This window comes from Myiozetetes cayanensis, unplaced genomic scaffold (genome assembly GCF_022539395.1).
Source record: "Myiozetetes cayanensis isolate MyiCay16 unplaced genomic scaffold, myiCay2020 scf17, whole genome shotgun sequence".
NCBI classification, from domain to species: Eukaryota; Metazoa; Chordata; class Aves; order Passeriformes; family Tyrannidae; genus Myiozetetes; species Myiozetetes cayanensis.
This window is the reverse complement of record NW_026087378.1, coordinates 11339183-11356118: the sequence shown is the minus strand read 5'-3', so window position 1 is coordinate 11356118 and position 16936 is coordinate 11339183. Positions and strand designations below refer to the sequence as shown.

At 48.5% G+C, this 16936-nt stretch overlaps 3 protein-coding genes across 12 annotated transcripts in view; 2 read left to right on the top strand and 1 right to left on the bottom strand.

The window, feature by feature from the left end:
- Positions 1-827: 827 nt before the first annotated feature.
- Positions 828-16546, bottom strand: HNRNPH1 (heterogeneous nuclear ribonucleoprotein H1). 9 transcript variants are annotated; one of them, XM_050312221.1, is made up of 15 exons: positions 16500-16546; positions 15786-15914; positions 9665-9724; positions 8711-8848; positions 7718-7873; positions 7376-7519; positions 5758-5896; positions 4585-4763; positions 4266-4337; positions 4053-4186; positions 3742-3877; positions 3488-3571; positions 3303-3353; positions 2213-2305; positions 828-1612 (listed from the first exon to the last, which is right to left on the bottom strand). In XM_050312221.1, exons 2-15 carry the CDS (start codon positions 15832-15834, stop codon positions 1488-1490), a joined length of 1560 nt encoding a protein of 519 aa, XP_050168178.1. In that variant the 5' UTR covers positions 15835-15914; positions 16500-16546; the 3' UTR covers positions 828-1487. The 9 variants fall into 9 exon arrangements, with proteins under 9 accessions (XP_050168178.1, XP_050168181.1, XP_050168180.1 ...); XM_050312224.1 differs by lacking the exon at positions 9665-9724 and having other exon boundaries at positions 16500-16518; XM_050312223.1 differs by lacking the exon at positions 16500-16546 and having other exon boundaries at positions 828-1727; positions 15786-15959.
- Positions 10532-15189, top strand: LOC126638388 (deoxycytidine kinase 2). 2 transcript variants are annotated; one of them, XM_050312233.1, is made up of 7 exons: positions 10532-10631; positions 11162-11277; positions 11668-11861; positions 12065-12212; positions 12444-12559; positions 13975-14074; positions 14893-15189. In XM_050312233.1, exons 1-7 carry the CDS (start codon positions 10532-10534, stop codon positions 14914-14916), a joined length of 798 nt encoding a protein of 265 aa, XP_050168190.1. In that variant the 3' UTR covers positions 14917-15189. The 2 variants fall into 2 exon arrangements, with proteins under 2 accessions (XP_050168190.1, XP_050168189.1); XM_050312232.1 differs by lacking the exon at positions 14893-15189 and having other exon boundaries at positions 13975-14119.
- Positions 15996-16936, top strand: part of CANX (calnexin) — a 44959-nt gene continuing 44018 nt past the window's right edge. The window contains exon 1 of the mRNA XM_050312219.1: positions 15996-16000. The gene's annotated coding sequence lies outside the window, so the exon portion shown is untranslated. The remainder of the gene's footprint in view (positions 16001-16936) is intronic.

The following is a 16936-nucleotide window of genomic DNA, read 5'->3' as shown; positions in this document are numbered from 1 at the left end:
GCAGTTTGTTATGGAGCACCAGCACCCCAGGGACAACAGGGTGAAGCCACCACTGTCCCCAACAGCACTCACAGAAGAGCCTCATGAGAGCCATGGATTCCAGAACAGCTCCTTGAGCTTCTTCCAAAGGCTCCACCTGCAACAGTGCAAACCCAGCTGTGATCCCCCCAGCTCTGCCAGAGCCCACTGAGACACCAGTTCTGACCCTCAGTCATCCCCCCAGGTTTTTATCACAGCAGACAGAGCTGTGGCTGCAGCACACAGTGCTCAGGATTCAACCTTTACAGCTCTCCCCCTGGAGAAGAAGCACCTTCTCCACTGCAGAAAGGGACCTCAGGTGTGTAACCCTTGAGGACAAAAGGGTTCCTTACAAAAGGCAAACAGAGGTACTACAGCAAAGGCAGGGAAGCAGATGCTGTGTTATTCAGGGGAACACAAAAGCTGTAACTAAGTTGCTTACAAAACCACATCTTTAAGCAGGATGTTTTACAAGTTGCATTTATTGAAACATGGTTGCAGAAGCTGCTGAGTCCACTGATGCCTACAAGAAAGTACAGAATCACCTCTCACCCGTGCCCAGCAGCTTGAGGGCCCAGAGCACCCCTGCTCAGGGCACAGCCAAGCAGTGCTTAGAACCAACACACAGCGGGCACCCCCAGCAGGGGGGTGGCCTCCTTTGCTACCCCCAATTGTCACTGCAACACTACAGGCCAGCGCTCAGGGAGAGGAGCCGCTGCTCAGAGCAGCTGCATGGCAAGAGCACTACAGTCACACAGGACAGAGATGCAAGTGTAGTTACAAGAAGCTGGAGGTCAAAAAGGAGTGAGTTCCAGTTTTTAAAAGGAAGATTTATTTAACAAGTTTCACTTAGCGCAATACACCTAAAAAGGAAATCACAATACAATGAAAGATTAAATCAAGGCCTCAGAATTTTATACGAACACCAAGACCAAAATCCTAAAGTAGCCGTATTGCGTCTCAACATGTTTCCCCCATTAACTTAAAAAAAAAAAAAAAAGCTTTAACATGCCTTACAGGATATTAAAAGAAATAAACTAGAACTAACATGCCAAATGTTCACTTTGATTTTCAGACACAGCTTCTATATTGGTTCTTTACAAAAAAGCATGTCTCTTTCAACATGTATTCAAAACAGTGTCGGATGTAATATGGTATAAGAGCAACATTTAACATAATTCAAACAGCTTTAACCTAAATACGCTTACTGCTTAAATACACTCCTACAACAAAACTAACTTGAGAAACGCTCCAAATCGTTTAACAGTTAAAGTCTTTACTTGGTTATTACATCCTAGATGAATGTTCATTTCTGTATGTTCAAAAATACTGAACCTGAAGGGTTTTAAAACAATCCTGAATTCACTTACAGTAAAGCATAAATCACAAGCTCGTATTGCAAAACTGTTAAACTTAGTTTTTTGTTTTTTTGTTTTTTAAAAAAGATGCGACCAAAAGTCAGCGATTGGTTACATTCCCCAGCCACCACTCATGTTGGACATGTTGGACATGCCGCCCATGCCGTTCACTCCCATGGATGCGCGGTTCCCACTGCTGTAGTAGCTGCTGTTCATGGCGCCCTGGCTCCCGGGGTCTGAGGGGGAAACCGACAGCAGGTTCACAGCTGCCTCAGGCCGACTCGAAGCATCCTTGCCCCAACGCCTGTCCTTGCTGGGCCACCTCGTAAATACCGTCTACCGTGCCCAACGCTGCAAAGTGTCAGTTTACAGCTCCGTACCCAAAGTCAGTCACCGGTTGTTCAATGACAGCATGAGCTCTGCATCACCCCCCTTCCCAATCCAGAGCTTTAGCACCGCTCTGGGGGCATGGGGAGGACCCAGCCTCCCACATCCCCTCTCCCCCCCATTTGTACTTTGTTGAAACAAAGCTGGTCCCCAGCTTTTAGACTAAGAAAGGAAGTGATCAGAGCAATGCAAGTCTGGAGACTGGCATTTCCTACTCCTTTCAGAGTAATTTTCCACATTTCCTCCCTCAGCTTCCCATTTTTCTTTTGAATAGATCCCCCCCAATTATCCACTTGTTGTTTTGTATTTTTTTTTTTTAACATTCACAACAGCCACATCTTTCAGGGCTTGTGCTGCCCAGGCTGTAGCACAACCCTCCAACACCAGTGAAGGGCATGTTAAGCCAGCAGCACCCAGCCCACCTGAAACCAGCAAAGAAATGCTCTTACCATAGCCACTCATGCTGCTTTGACCTCCATATCCTCCTCCATAACCTCCACTCAGCTGCTGGCTGCCTGGAGCACCATAACTGGATTGGCTTCCTTCCAAGTTAAGGATAAAAACGTTAAGAACTTGCCTGTCAAGGTCTGCTCATCATCAACAAACCCATCCCGCACCCAACAGCCCCAGCACTCTGGCACAACCTCTCTCACACCCAGGGAGCTATAAGTATACAAGGTAACAACCTCAAGGAAAGCCATCAGGTTTCTAAAACATCCCTCCAACCACATGGGACTTCAAAAATTGCTTTTACTTTTGCAGTTTTTCGGGACTATACAGAACAGGCTTGGTCTGCATTTATACGTAAGACACCCCAAAAAGACTTAAACTGAGCTTTAAATGACCTCATACAGGACTGGTGCTGCCTGTCCAGAACTGCACCAGCTCATTAACTGGGTTTGTATATGGTCCCAATGGTCTTATTCCTGCTCCAGACTGGTTGTGCACCACAGCACTGCTTAAGCTCACTAACAGCTACTCTTCACCTCATCACCTGTACATCACCCCTACAAAGCTCTTCTATAGTTCAAGTATCAGCATTAGACTTCAAACATTTCACAACCAGAGTACTACAGAAGCAGCAGTACCCACCCACCACCCTAGCACCCGAGAAGAGAGCACCCCCCAGAAACCAAGCCCACCCTCACCTCTGAGAAACCAGCCCAGTTGGGTGTCAAGAGGGTATCTGCCTTAAAAACACAACAGCAACAGACTTGTGTTGCTAACAGACATTTTAGATTTTTAAACAATTTTGGGGTTTGATAGAGCAATTCAGGCCATCTCTCCCCAACTCCAAATACTTTTCTCCCTCACCATCAAGAAGACCAAGCTTGAATGGCAGGTCACATGCCACAGATACATCCTCCATCACCAGACTATGTCCCAAAAAGGGAGGGGGGAAGGAGAATAAAAGGACAGGAGGAAGCTCCCACTTTTGCACCACCACAATCCCAGAAGCCACTCATCCCACCAGCCACCCCACCCCACCATTTATTTAACCTAATAATTGTCAAATATATTCCCAAAAGGTTTATATACCTGCCAGTGTGCTAGTGTTCCAATCTTGGACTACCCCTTCCGATTCCTTGACTGTGTGATTAAGACAGAATGTTGAATTTCAGTTTTGATGCCAGGCACAGAATAAGCAGGAGCTGTACAAAACAAGCCAGCTTCCTTCAATAGCAAGTGCCTGTTTAAAAGTGCACTGAGACTGTCACACATACCCATTGCTCCCATCATCTGACTGCCATAGGCACCACCAGTTCCTCCTGCTGTAGAGTTCAGGAAGAGTTCTACATATCTGTGTTCTGAAAAAAGAAAGTTTTGCCATGAGAGTATTTCACACCACGCCCATGCAGCTTGTCTCAACACAAGTGAAGCTGCAGTAAAATCTTTGGCATTCCAGTGACAGCACATGCCCTACAGCTGCACTGCTGTCATTTCCCTAAATCCACCTATTCCGAGCAGCCGGACTTACGCATATTTGCTTTGTCTTTGGACATTGCGGCCACTGCATCCTCGTGAGTAGCAAATTCAACGTCTGCCTCTCCAGTTACTCTGCCATCTGGTCCGATTTCAATGTGTACTCTTACAGGGTTCAGAGGTGAGAAGAACTACACACGGAACAGTCACACAGATTAAAACGCACCAATGCAACAGCTGGGGGTTACCAGCAGCCCTGTCCTCCGGATGAACACTCCAGCTGCATGCAGTGCAGCTGGCATGTCCAGCCAGGACCACAGGACCCGAAGCCATGCACGAGGAAAGGGAGCAGCGTTTGGGACTCACGTTGTAGATGTCATTCTCCGTGGCTCTGTAGGGCAGACCTCGCATGTGGACGCAGTGGCCAGTGGTGCTCTGGAAGGTGGACGATCCGTCGCCGTACCTGTGGTCCGACATCCCTGCAGAGAAAAGAGTCCATTCTAGGTCTTTCAGATGTATTTTAGTTTCTTTTGACACATGTCGTAAGTTCAGTTACTGTTCCTATTAGAGATCTCTTACCTCTTCCAAATCTATCAGAACCAAACCCATAGCCATCATTATACCCATTGTAGTCATCATAACCTCCATAACCTAGAAACAGATTGGACATGTTCATTTCAACTACACAAAGATCCAAAGAAACGTTCATTTCGACTACAGAAAGATCCAAATACACACGTACACACTGCAAACAACAGTTTACAAAGTCTCATTTCTTCTACAAGAACTAAAGCCAAGGACACATACAAACCAGCAGTTACAAAGCAGGGAAGACACTCCCAGGTCCAAGTGTCGCTGCTTTTCATACAAGCAGCTCCCTCGGACTCTGTGCACTTACCTCCTCCGTAGGCTCCACGCCTCATTCTCTCCAAGCTACTTCCTCTACCCAGGCTGTTATATCCGCGCGTAAGACCGGGCCTGTCGTACGGACCAGGTCTCTGCATTGCCAACAGCTTGCGTGGAGGGTCGTAGTGAGTGCGCACCTCTGCTCGGCTACTCTTGAAGATCTCAATGTACCTACAAGTGTTTCCACAGGAGCAAGTCAGTCTTTGATTCCTTCCACAAACACCTCACAACTTCACATTACAACAAGCCATTTAGTCATAGCCTTGACACTGGCGGTAATTTTAAGCCAGGTTTCCTTACGTTATGTAGGCAATGACATTCTATTTTACGCTACATTACAATCAAATCAGTGTATTTTCAAGAAATTAAAATTACTGAAGGGTTTATGTGCTCCTCATACTTGGCAGTATCCCAGCCTTAAGGGTGGGGGAGCAGTACTGATTCCCCACCCACCTCCCCCCAATTTAAGGTGTTAGTCAAAAAACGTAGGAGGGACTGGTGTCCACTCAACTCAGCACCATTTTGCTCGAGGCAATGGAAACAGAGGGTTAAAAACCTGGTCTCCACCAAGAGTTTAACCCATCAGGATGCCACAAAAAGCTCTGCATGTACTAATGAACCCAGCCTATGCTTCAGTGATTCAGCGTAGGCAAAAGGTGCATGCTTCAATGAAAAATAGTCACAAGTAAAATAGAATAAAAACCCTTTGTGACAATTTCTTGAAAGCTATGCTTATTACATTGAAGATTAATACAGTAAGTAAATTTGTTACATTTCAACTTATAAAACAAGTTTAGAAAGTATCACATTTTCTTATGGTAGTAAGAGTACTGTGCATGTCTTTAGAGCTAAAGGCAGAATTGGTGCTATTTGAGAAGTTAAAGCCATAGTCTCTCAACTTTGTCACTTCCAAGCTATAAGTTTTGCACTCCTGTTATTACTCAGGTTTCAAAGCACACTTTAGTTCAGCCAATTTTATCTTGCATTTTTGGGTAGATCCAAACAGTCTGTGCCACAGACTTAGAAATCAATGGCTTTACTCATCACCAAGTTAGGGACCAAAATACTGTTTTGATTTGGACATTAACACTTTCAGAAGAGAGAATATGGATTTAATTGTTTACCATAAGAAAAGTGACAGAGCCAACCAACCATCCATCCCCACCTGTGCCCTATTCTTTCCTTGTGTTTCTTTAGAGCCTTTTCAGCTATTTCCTGTGAAGCAAACTGCACGAAGGCCTCCCCCGTACTCCTCCCCTGGAAGTCCACCGGCAATGTTATCCCATTTGGCACGATTTCCAACCCTTCAACCCAAGGACAAATAACCCCAGTAGGGGGGCAATATTAACATCACAAGCCCAGTCATGAGTTTTTTCTTATAGCTTTAAAAACACCAGAATTTAAACACTTTTAAGTGAATGGTATGTTGATTCTAGAACACCAGAAGAAAAAAAAGGCACGTCAACAAAGAGCTCCACGATCACATACCATTCAGTTCAGGTTCTTAACCCACCCTGCAGAGCACAGAAATGCTCTGAGTGTCAGCAACAACTCCTCAGAGATGGCATCTAATGCAGGGTGCATTAAGAACCTCACATATTATTACAAACCTCTTCAATTCTGTGAAAGTACTTAAGATGAACTTTTTTTAAGAGAACTTAAATTCAAACACAGCAAAGTAAACAGCTTTATATAGAACAAGTAATTTTACTAGAGGTCACTCAGGTAAAATAATTAGTCTTATGCAAACACCAAGTTTCAGCATTGATTTTTTTTTATCTTTAGGAGTGCTTAATTAAGAAAAAAATCATGAAATAATTTTAAAGTATTAGTTCCTGAACAGAAGAGGCATAGTTTGTATATTAAGCACAGTAACAGTTTTTAAAGCTTGAATTATTTCACCAAGTAAGAAAAAAACAGCTTAAAATGCACATGCTTAGAAATTGCTTGTTCATATCACCGATTCAGAAAACAAAAAACAAGTTCTGAAGATGTAAAATTGGAAATATTTCTACTGTATTTTAAAACAAAACAGTAAGTTCAATTATATCTTGTTATAGCAAAACATTTAGAAATCTATTTTGAAAATACTACCAAATGAAATCCTAAAGAAATCAACAGCTTTTACTCTTAGGCATTTTTAATAGTTTGTAATTCCAGTTTCTAAAACATACAATAGCTGCAAAAAAAGTAAAAATTAGTCAAAATAAAACATTATCTCTTCATCCATAAAAACTATGAACTAGGTAAAATCAAGGGTTTCTTTTTTTTCCCCATAGAAAGAAAAGGGGGCAAATCTGGAAACCTGCATTTGGGTAGAGTTCAACAGGTTGTTTTTCTCTGGAATTTCATTCAATACTAAATCTATGTTTGGAAGAAGCCATGGACAATGCCTGCCCTTGCTCAGATCCTTCTCCTCACACAGAGTCCAGAGGTGAGGGCGTTGTACATCCTTCACTGACAGGGTGAATCCTCTCACCTGAACTGTTCACTTTAATTGCAAAGGCAAGACACTTGTTTTCTGCAATCCTTACATGGAACAATACGTCCCACTAAGTATAAATCTGAGTAGCTCCTTGGTATTCCCTAAATGATTATCAGGTACTTCAGGAATTGATCCAATGGATCCCTCAAGCATATGTAACTAGTAAAAAATTGGGGTTTTAATACTCATAAATACTGCTGGAAGGACTACAGGGCAATCCGTGCTTCTTTGGTTTGTTGGGTTTTATTTTTTTAGCATAAACCAATAGTGCTATAGCTACTACTTTTATCCCACATACCTGAAAAAAACTGTACAATTTCTTCTTTACTACAGCCAAATGGGAGTCCTCTAAGACGTACAAAACCATCATTAGCTGTATCAGGGCTGTTGGGACCAGTATGCTTCAGAACCCAATCCATTTCAACGTTGTTTGACTTGAAAACTGTAAAAGGCACTTAGAATTAATGCATTCTGGAAAAAGCAAGGGTTTTAAAAGTCATTTGCCTTGAAACTAGTCAACTTATGATATACAAGTCCGTTTGTCCTTCTACATGCATTTTAAAGAGACAGAGAAGCAATTAACCAAAATCCCATCAAGCACAAACACATGTAGTCAGGTACTAGACCAACTGAGTCAAACCTTCAACATATCTGTGTCCCATTGTCTCTCTGTCCTTTTTCAGGGCCAATTTCACATCCTCCTCGGATTCAAGTTCAGCAAATGCTTCTCCACTTGGCCTGCCCTCTCTGGTGTAGATGAAACGGATACCCAGAGCCCCGTTCAGAATTTTGCAATCTGAAAATGAAACAAGAAGGCCAGAATATTAATAATTACAGGAACACTGTGACAAGCTGCATACACTCTAAAAAAGAAAAATGTAGCAGGAACTATCAAGTTGTATCAAGATGACAAAGGTAGCAGTCTTCTTGTTACAACCTTACAATTACCAAAGAGGTTAACTAAAATTAAGTAACTCTCCTAGTCAAACCTACAGATTAGCAACTGCAAATTACCTATCAATTTTCAAAGCTTTTCTCTACCTCAAGTTAAATGCACTATCTGCTTTGGATCTTAATTTTCTCATCAGCTTAAGACAAATAAGCAGTAACAGCGATCAGTATAATAGATTAAATCAGAACCAAGTCCAATTCATCAAATTCCTGAAGCAGCTTTAAAATCTCCAGCCACTGCAGAAAGCATGTATTTCTCACTACTATTCATTACTGCAGAATGCTAATTATTCGGGGCAAGGACACATACACTGAACACTTCACAAGAGAGCCTGTTCGAGCAACACTAAACTGATAACTAAGATAAACTGAGAACTAAACTGATTTGGTTTAATCTCCAGCAAGAATTTTGACGTTTTCTTTAAAATGGAAGCTTCCCTTTCCTGGTTGCTCAAGCAGGGAAGGCAATTGTGGCCATCTCAGCAACGTGCAGACTAAGCCCCTTTGTCTGGAGTTCCTGCTCACACGAGCACACCAGGCCCTGCCTGAAGCATTTGTTGCGTTACAAACTTCACAGGGTCCTGAATGGTTCCTGCCACTGCATCCCCGGGAGGGACCCCGGACCCAGACAACAGAGCCCGGCCCCTCTTCAACACCCCAACCCCTCCCCGGCCCCACTTACCGGAGAAGAACCTCTGCACTTCCTCGGTGGAGCAGGACCAAGGCAGCCCCCGGACTTTCACCACGTATCCCTCGCTGCTCTCCGTGTTCAGCATCACATTGGGGGTGAGGCTCTGCTCCGTCTCGGCTTCTGTGGTTGCTGGAGAAGACCAGAACGGGCCCTTTGAGACTCGTGCTCAGCACGGCCGCCACCCGCACCCCCTCAGAGCGCCCGGCGGCCCCCCTGGCCTGTGCCCCGGCCCTCCCCGAGCCTCCTCTTCCTCGGGCGCTGCCGCCTCACTCTCACGGTGCCGCTCCCGCCCCCGGCCCGCGCCCTGCCCCTTCCCCGCACGCACACATGGTGGGGCTCCGCGCTGGTTCTAGGGCTCCGAGCCTGATCCGCTGTCCGGAGAGCGCCTAGTCCCGGTCAGGCGGCAGCGAGCGGGCGAGCCTGTGGCGAGAGCGCGCTAGGAAATGGCGGCGGGTGCTTCCGCTGGGCCGGGCCTTCCGCCGCACAAAGAGCGCGGGCCCGGACGCCGCCCTGGTGGGCCCGTGTGCCCCCGGTGATGGCGTAGCGCCCGCGGCGGGTTCGGGGAGAGCGACGTGTGCGTGTGTGGAGCGGGCACAGAGCTCAGGGCACCGAGCGCCGCCGCCCCGGCACCGCTCACGGCGGGAGCGGCTGCGGCGTGGCCGGGCCGTGCGCGTGCGCGCTGGGTCCGGCGGGCCCGGCCCCGCCCCCGGGACACCCCGCGCGCGCCGCCGCCTGTCCGTGCCTGTGCGCACGCGCCGCCCGCCCGCCCGCGCGCCGAACAAAGCCCCGGCCCCGCGCGCCGCTCTGCGCATGCCCCGCGCGCCCTCAGCCCCCCCCTCACCCTCACAGCGCCCGCCCGGGCCGGTCCCGGTGCCGACGCTCGGCCCGCACCGACAGCGAGGGGGCTCTGGCTGCACACAGAGGTGTGTGGGAACTAGCACTTACCAGCTTCAAATGCTGACGCTACCCCACGTGAAACAATCTGCTCGCTTCGGTCACTGAAGCCTGGTGTGTTTGGAGGAGATGGGGAGAGAAGAGACAATGGGTCACAATTATCATAAAAGAAAGGAAAAGTTTACTCCCTCCCGTCTCCTCCAAACACACCAGACCTGGCTAGATTGCACCCTGAATCTCATAGTTAGAGGCAGGAGTAACTCACCATCTAAGAATCCTCCATGCCCTTTCTTTCCACTGGAAAGAACAAGCAGCTCATGTTTCAACTTGCCCATGCAGGTGGTAGAGGACTCATGCCCAGAGGTGAGTGGGTTCCACACAGCCCCTGACATGGGTTATTTGGAGCCCAGAAGCTCCTTAGAGCAGCCTCTAGATGAACATCCTTCATCCATGCGTGTTTCTTCTCCAGTACCAAAAACAACTGCAAACCTGCACGGTCTCATCTCTTATGTAAGCGCTTGAGGTGTTTACTTTAAAAACACCGATCCAGACCACTAACAACTACCGAACGGCCACAGCTGGAGGACTTTTAAAAAATTTAAAAAAAAAAAATTCACATACACTCAGGATACGTCTGTACATCGAACACACGGCGCAGTCGTTTGCACTAATGCAAAGCTGCTCAGTGAGTGGAATGGCGATAGTCACTTCCTGCACAAAGCTGTCCTGCTCCATTTCAGCCACCGAACGCCCATTTCGGAACCCCGCGGCAGCAGGAGCGGGGTACAAGGGGCGGCGGGAAGGGGGCAGCGCCTCCGCCTCTTCCCGGGGAGCGGCCATCCCGCCCACCGGCGGGCGGGATACTTAAACCTGCGCGGGAGCCGCTGAGAACTCCCTGGGCTCCCGCTCCGCAAAGCCATGTCCACCCCCGCCAAGCGGCACTGCCAGAGCCCCACCGGCTCCCTCGACTCCAGCTTCCAGAAACGCCTCCGGAAGATCTCCATCGAGGGGAACATCGGTGAGCTCGGCGGCACGGGATGGGGCCGGCCGGGGGGGTCAGCACAGGAGCGCGCCGAGGGGCTGGGATGGCGGAGGAGGAGAGGAGGGCAATGCGGGGCTTGTCCGCCCGGCTCTGCGGGCAGAGCGGGGCCGGTACCACGTCGGGGAAGCACCGCCACGGCCGGGTGCCCGCCGGTGCCCCCGAGGCGCAGGGAGACTCGCGCGGGGCTCCCCCGGGCCGCGCCGCCCGTTCGCTCCCGCCCGCGCCAATTCCCGGCGCCTGCGCGGCCGCTCCCGCGCTCCCCCCGCCGGCCCCGCCGAGCTCCGCCCGCCGCCGCAGCTCCTAAAATGTCGGCTCGGTGCCTTATCGCCCGACCGGCCCGGGCGCGGCCCTTCTGGTGCCGCAGATTAGCGCTGTTTTCGCCCCGGGAGCCCCGCGCCCCCAATACCGCACCGACAGCCCCTCTCAAACCTCATCGCTGCCCCTGTACCCGTCACTACCACTAAGGGTCTGATCAACCCTCAGTAAACTTCTCGCATCTCCTGCAGCTGCAGGGAAGTCAACGTTTGTCAGGCTGTTGGAGAAGCACAGTGATGAGTGGGAGATCATCCCCGAGCCCATCGCCAAGTGGTGCAATGTCCAGACAGCCGGGGATGAGTATCAGGTAGGTGTGCAGGATGTGGGTCGGGACAAACAAACTGCTGGGAGTATCATATCCCTACTCCACAGAATCGCACTAAAATCTGGAACTCGACAAACAACCTACTTAAAGAACCCACCATGACTGCTACAATCACCTGACAAAAAAGTCTCTTTGATCTTATGCTTAAGCATTTTCCTTACAAAAATAAAAAAAAAAACAAAACAAACAAACAAACAAACAAAAAAAAAAACACACCACAAAAAACAACCAACCAACCAAAACCAACAAACCAACCCAAAACACAACACAAAAAACCAAGGCCATGAATTCTCACTTTAACAAACCAGAATTCTAGATTGAGAAAAGGGAATAAAATCCTGCAAATATGCTGATTTTTCTCTTGCCTCCTAGGAACTTTCAACATCTCAGAAGAGTGGAGGAAATCTGCTTCAAATGCTGTACGACAAACCCACAAGATGGGCTTACACCTTTCAGACTTACGCTTGCCTGAGCCGAGTAAGAGCACAGTTAAAACCGGTCTCAGCAAAGCTACATGAAGCAGAACATCCAGTGCAATTTTTTGAGAGATCTGTGTACAGTGACAGGTAATTATTCCTGCAGCACAGCAAGAACTCACATTAACAGCTCCAGGTCTTTAAAGATACAGAGCTGGAGAAACACTTGATATTAAAATAATATCTGCAGAAGGGCAGACATTTTTTCAGTACCATGATTCTGTTCTAGTGGCAAGTGTTTTGGTAGATCATTTTTGTCATTCCTGGCATGAGACTGATGTCTTTCGTTGCAGATATGTATTTGCTTCTAACCTGTTTGAATCTGGGAACATCAATGAAACAGAGTGGTCTATTTATCAGGACTGGCACACATGGCTCTTGAATCAGTTTCAATCAGATATAGAACTGGATGGCATGATCTACCTCAGAACCACACCTCAGGTATGCTCACTGAACATTAAAGTTTTTCAGTTCCAACTTCATTTTCCAGAAGCTTAAGAGAATACAAAAAAGTTATTCCAGACTTAACTCGTTTATGTTCAGCCAAGCATTTAAAATTAATGCTCACTAATGTCCAGCATTAGTCTTCCTGAGTTAAGGACTACTTGATCCTTTGAGCTGATTTAACCTACAACACATGATTAATGACCACATTTATACTTCTTTTTCCAGAAATGCATGGAAAGGCTACAGATGAGGGGAAGAGAAGAGGAACAAGGAATTGAGCTTGAGTATTTGGAAAACCTCCACTATAAACATGAAACCTGGCTCCAAGAAAGGACTATGAGGTAGGCACCCATTTTCTGTAGCAAGTTTCAGCTTGTAGGCAAGGTTCTTCCAGCTTTATGCTAAACTTGATAAAACACAAGTTTAAGTCTAGCTTCACTCAGGCACACTTGAAAGGATTTATTTTTAGATTCACTTCTCAGTTTTCAAAGATGCAACTTCATCTAATTTGAAACCTTTGTTAAGCATTAGCTCCAACGAGGAAGCTTTATAGCTGTAACTCCAGCAAGGATATGGATTTTGCTAATTGGAAGGGCACAGGAATAGGGCAGTTAAAATAGCGTTCAATGGCCAATCACAGAAGTCACTTACTAAGCAGCTTTGTGTTCCAGTGTATGGGGGGGGCAAGGTCCCAACTACCTTTAAACTTGCAGGACTATATTCCAACAATTTTTGAAGACAGGATTAATATTTAATCAGAAAGGCTTTTGGCAGACACTGTTACACACAAGCAATCTAATCAACAATTGAGTGATCTCTGCACACCTTGCCCCAACTTCCTTATTCTTAACCAGCTTTCCCATCTAAGGGATCTCTAAACATGAAAGCAGACTTCAGGTTTTCCCCTAGAGGAGCCCAAAATACTCTACTGACTGAGAAGTGTTACAATTCTAGGAAAAGTACATTATCAGTCACATCTACTTTCCTAAGTTTGATGTAGAATTACCCAAAGGCTTCAGAGACAGAAAGCAGTGCATAGTGTGGAATTTTGGGAACGCTTATGTTGTGTAAGCATTCCAAACTTGTAAGCAAGCATTTCCTGTGTTTTTCATAGAATCACTTGAAGTCTGCAAGCACAAGCTAGAATGTTGTTCAGCACAATTACTACATTTCCACACTTAGAAGAATAACTACTGGTCGAAGAGAAAAATACACCCAGTTGCACAACTACTGCTCCCATCTGTTCTTAAAATGAAGCCAAAATGGTCTTGCTTATCTTTAAGACATTTTAAATACCAGTCTTATAACCTGTTAAAGAGGCCATCCCCATGCAAGGAAGCTTTAAAAATGCATATTAATAAACGGATTAGGTGGGGGAAGACACAGGATGATACTTTAAAAAAATACTCATTCTTACAGAATCAATTCCTGGTGATTGATTCCGTGACAAAAAGAATGAGATAAAGGAAGCCAAAGTTAAAAACAAACTATCTTTTCCCCCTACTTGTACATAACAAATTGATACTAAGAGCCCAGATTTGTGAAATATATGGAAGTTGTGGTGATACCACACTGACTGGGTTACACAAGAGCAATTAAGGACAAACTTGACTTGGGCTTTATTCTTAAGTCATGGCCATCAGCATTAACATCTCAGGTGCACGTGGTAATCTGACTAATGCTGCACCCTTGGAAAGCAACTAAAGCGCTGGAGTCTTAAGCACAATAATTTATGCCGTGTTCTTCCATTTAACAGAGTTGATTTTGAGAACCTAAAAGAGATTCCTATTCTGGTTTTGGATGTTAATGAAGACTTTAAGAACGATGAGATTAAACAGCAGTACCTGATCGATAAGGTAAGTAGCAAATCTTGTTTCTCTGTATCTGCTTTTCTTCTGTAGTTATCAATTTACAATCTTAAAATTTGTGATGAAGTGCTTGTTTGGGGTTTGTACAATCACTCTCCTTCGAGATATTTCTGCCCCCTCACACAACACATCTGACAAAGGTTATGCATGGGGCTCAGTTTCCTGAGGAGAGTTCCAAATGCATGAAGTGAAACTTCCAAGTAGAGTTGGGAAGGAGAGTAAACAGCCATTTGAGGAAACAAGGTGGCAGTAAAGAGGTCACCTGAGTTAAAATGGTGTTTACCAGTTCCAAGGAAAGGCAAGCCTCAGGAAGTAAATGCTGGAGCAGTATGCTGTGTGCCCAGGCCATGGCAAAAAAAAAACCCACCAGAACTCCTTAAAAGCATGGGGATGTGCTCTCCTAGCATACCCTATAAGCCATTTCCTCCATCTTGTTCTGGGTCATCAATTTGAGATTACTGCAGAATGACTCCTTCAAGCCAAACCTAATTCCCACCATTAAATAAATCTAAATAAACCAGGGAGGGGAGCGCAATGTTCAGTTGTGGAGGTATTTCTCATATCCTCATGGAAACCAGCAATTACCAGCTTAGGGAGTTCTGCACAGACTATACTCAGACATGCCACCTTTAACCTTGCCCCACTGAAAGGCCACCAGCATTTCAGGTCATGAATTAAAAATATAAGGGCAAAACATCTCTGGATACCGTATAGTAACAAGCCATTTGTTCCCAAACAAAGGGAAAAGCCTGATATTTCAGCTTTTAATGTATCAAATATTATATATACTTTCTTCTTCTTGACAGGTCAAGTCTTTCCTGACTTCTTAAGAAGATGGAAAATTAATTCGAACAAGTCCCTGAAGTTCAAGATTTAGACTTAACAATCAGTGCGTTCACGAATTTACTTTAACCAAATGCACTGTATAGCTTATTTTAAGGCAAGACTGAAATGTAAGATATCGTTTGGGCTTTTTTTCCCCTGCCTGACTTGCGTGGGTTTTGATAGTTTTCTGTATAGCTAAAATGAACAAATATGGGGCGCTTCCATAATGTTTTTTTTTTTTTTTTTAATTGTGTATTCTCCGCTGTTAAATAAAGATTTAAAAGTCCTACTGCCTATGAGGTGTCTGCCCCCGCGGGGGAGCTCAGCGGTTGTCAATGGCTGACACCCAGTAAACAGATAGCAGGCGCTGAGCGGGGTTGTTTTGCAATAACTGGCACGGGTTCACCATTTTAAGACGAGACTGTTATGGCGTCCGGAAAAACCTTTACTTTCAACTTCTGCTTAACCGTGCGGCCGTTCCCACCGGCCTTAACGCTACTAAAGGCCGGACGTTAAACCTGTAATAAACTGTAATTCGCGCTTATCTCGATTACGATCTCACAACCCCCCCTTCCCCCGCACTCCTTCCCCCCGCACGCGAATTCCCCCCAACCCACCGCCACCCCTCCCGTTGCGGGGAGGGCCCTGCGGGCGCGGCGGGGGCGGGACAGCGACCCCGAGAGCTCCCGGCCCGGCCCGGCCCCGCCCGCGCGGCGCACGCGGGGCGGGGGGGCCCGAGCTGCGCACGCGGCCCGGCCGAGGCCCCTCAGCGGCGCCGCCGCCATCGCGGGGCCTGCGCGGCATCTCCGCCAGGGACCGCCCGCCCCTCCCTCCCACACCAATCCCTCCCCCCCCCGCCGCCGCCGGGCCTTACCCAAGCCGGGGATCTCGCCCTCCGTCTCCTCGGTGTGACAAGGGTCCATCTCGGCCGCGCCTTCCCCGCAGGGGCCGCGAGAACAAAGCTGGGCGGAGGTGGGGAGAGGAGGAAGGGGGCGCTCGGGCGCTGCGCGACAAGCGGGAAGGAAGAAAGGGAAAAAAAAAAAAAAGAGCTCAGTGGCGGGCGGGGGAGGCGGATGGCGGCGGCGCGGGGTGTTTCGGGGCGCTCCCGGCGGGATGGGGCGCGATGCGGCCGCGAAGCGCTCCCGGTGCGCGCCCGCTCTGCTCCGAGTGCGCAGCGCCCGCTCCGCGCCTATAAATGGCCGCCGGCCGCGCCGCGCCGCGCGCTGACGTCACGCGCCGCCCGCCCCCCGCCAGCCAATGGCCGCGTGACAAATTGAACGCGGCCAGTCACGTCCGGCCCTGCGCGCACGGCGCGGTGGGAGAGCGGAGGCCTGGGGGGCCAAGCGCGGCCGCCGCGGGGGTCCCGCGAGCCCCCCGCCCCGGGGACCCCAGTTCGAGTCCCGCCCGCCCCAGTTCGAGTCTGAGCCCCCCACAACCCCCGGCCTGGCCGCGGGTTCGAGTCCCGCCCCGCCCGTCCCGCTCCCCCAGCCATGGCGGTGGCCTTGTCCCTCCTGCCCCGCCCGCCCCGCCGATCCACCCCCATGGCCCCGCTTCGTCCCCGCTCCCCGCCCCGGGCGCCCCCGCTCACGGCGAGCTGCGGCCGCGGGGCTGCGGCGGCGATCGGCGGCTCCGCGCACTGCGGCCCCGCCCGCCGCCCGTGTCAGCTGGGCCGGCCCCGCCTCCCGCCGCGGGGCCTGCGCGGGCCGGCCGGGCCGGGCTGGGAGTTTGGGGTCCACAGAACAACCCGGCCCCGCTCAGGGACTGCGGATGGCGGGTCTGGGGTGGGAGCAAGGAGGAGCTGTCGCTGGGAATCCCCGGGTGGAGGGTGGGAATGGCCACTTCCCACATGGCCTCTGCACCCTCAGGGTGCTCCCTCACAACCTGACCGAAACCCTCCACAAGGAATCGTGAGCTGGGACAGCTTCAGGTTAAAATAACTGCAAGGGACCGGTTGGGCAGATAAGAGGTGACCTTAGGACTGTGGAGGTGTGGCGTCTGCTCACAGCTTTGTTTAGTGGTTAGTGA

Excerpts from the sequence above, each read along its gene's own strand:
- LOC126638388 (XM_050312232.1), top strand. The coding sequence starts at position 10,532 with ATGTCCACCCCCGCCAAGCGGCACTGCCAGAGCCCCACCGGCTCCCTC. Across the intron at positions 12,213-12,443 it reads ACCTCAGAACCACACCTCAG|AAATGCATGGAAAGGCTACA; the intron begins GTATGCTCACTG and ends TTCTTTTTCCAG. Across the intron at positions 12,560-13,974 it reads CTCCAAGAAAGGACTATGAG|AGTTGATTTTGAGAACCTAA; the intron begins GTAGGCACCCAT and ends TCCATTTAACAG.
- HNRNPH1 (XM_050312221.1), bottom strand. The coding sequence starts at position 15,834 with ATGGACCCTTGTCACACCGAGGAGACGGAGGGCGAGATCCCCGGCTTG. Across the intron at positions 7,874-8,710 it reads AGTGCAGAGGTTCTTCTCCG|ATTGCAAAATTCTGAACGGG; the intron begins GTAAGTGGGGCC and ends TTTCATTTTCAG. Across the intron at positions 1,613-2,212 it reads AAGCAGCATGAGTGGCTATG|ACCCCGGGAGCCAGGGCGCC; the intron begins GTAAGAGCATTT and ends TTTCCCCCTCAG.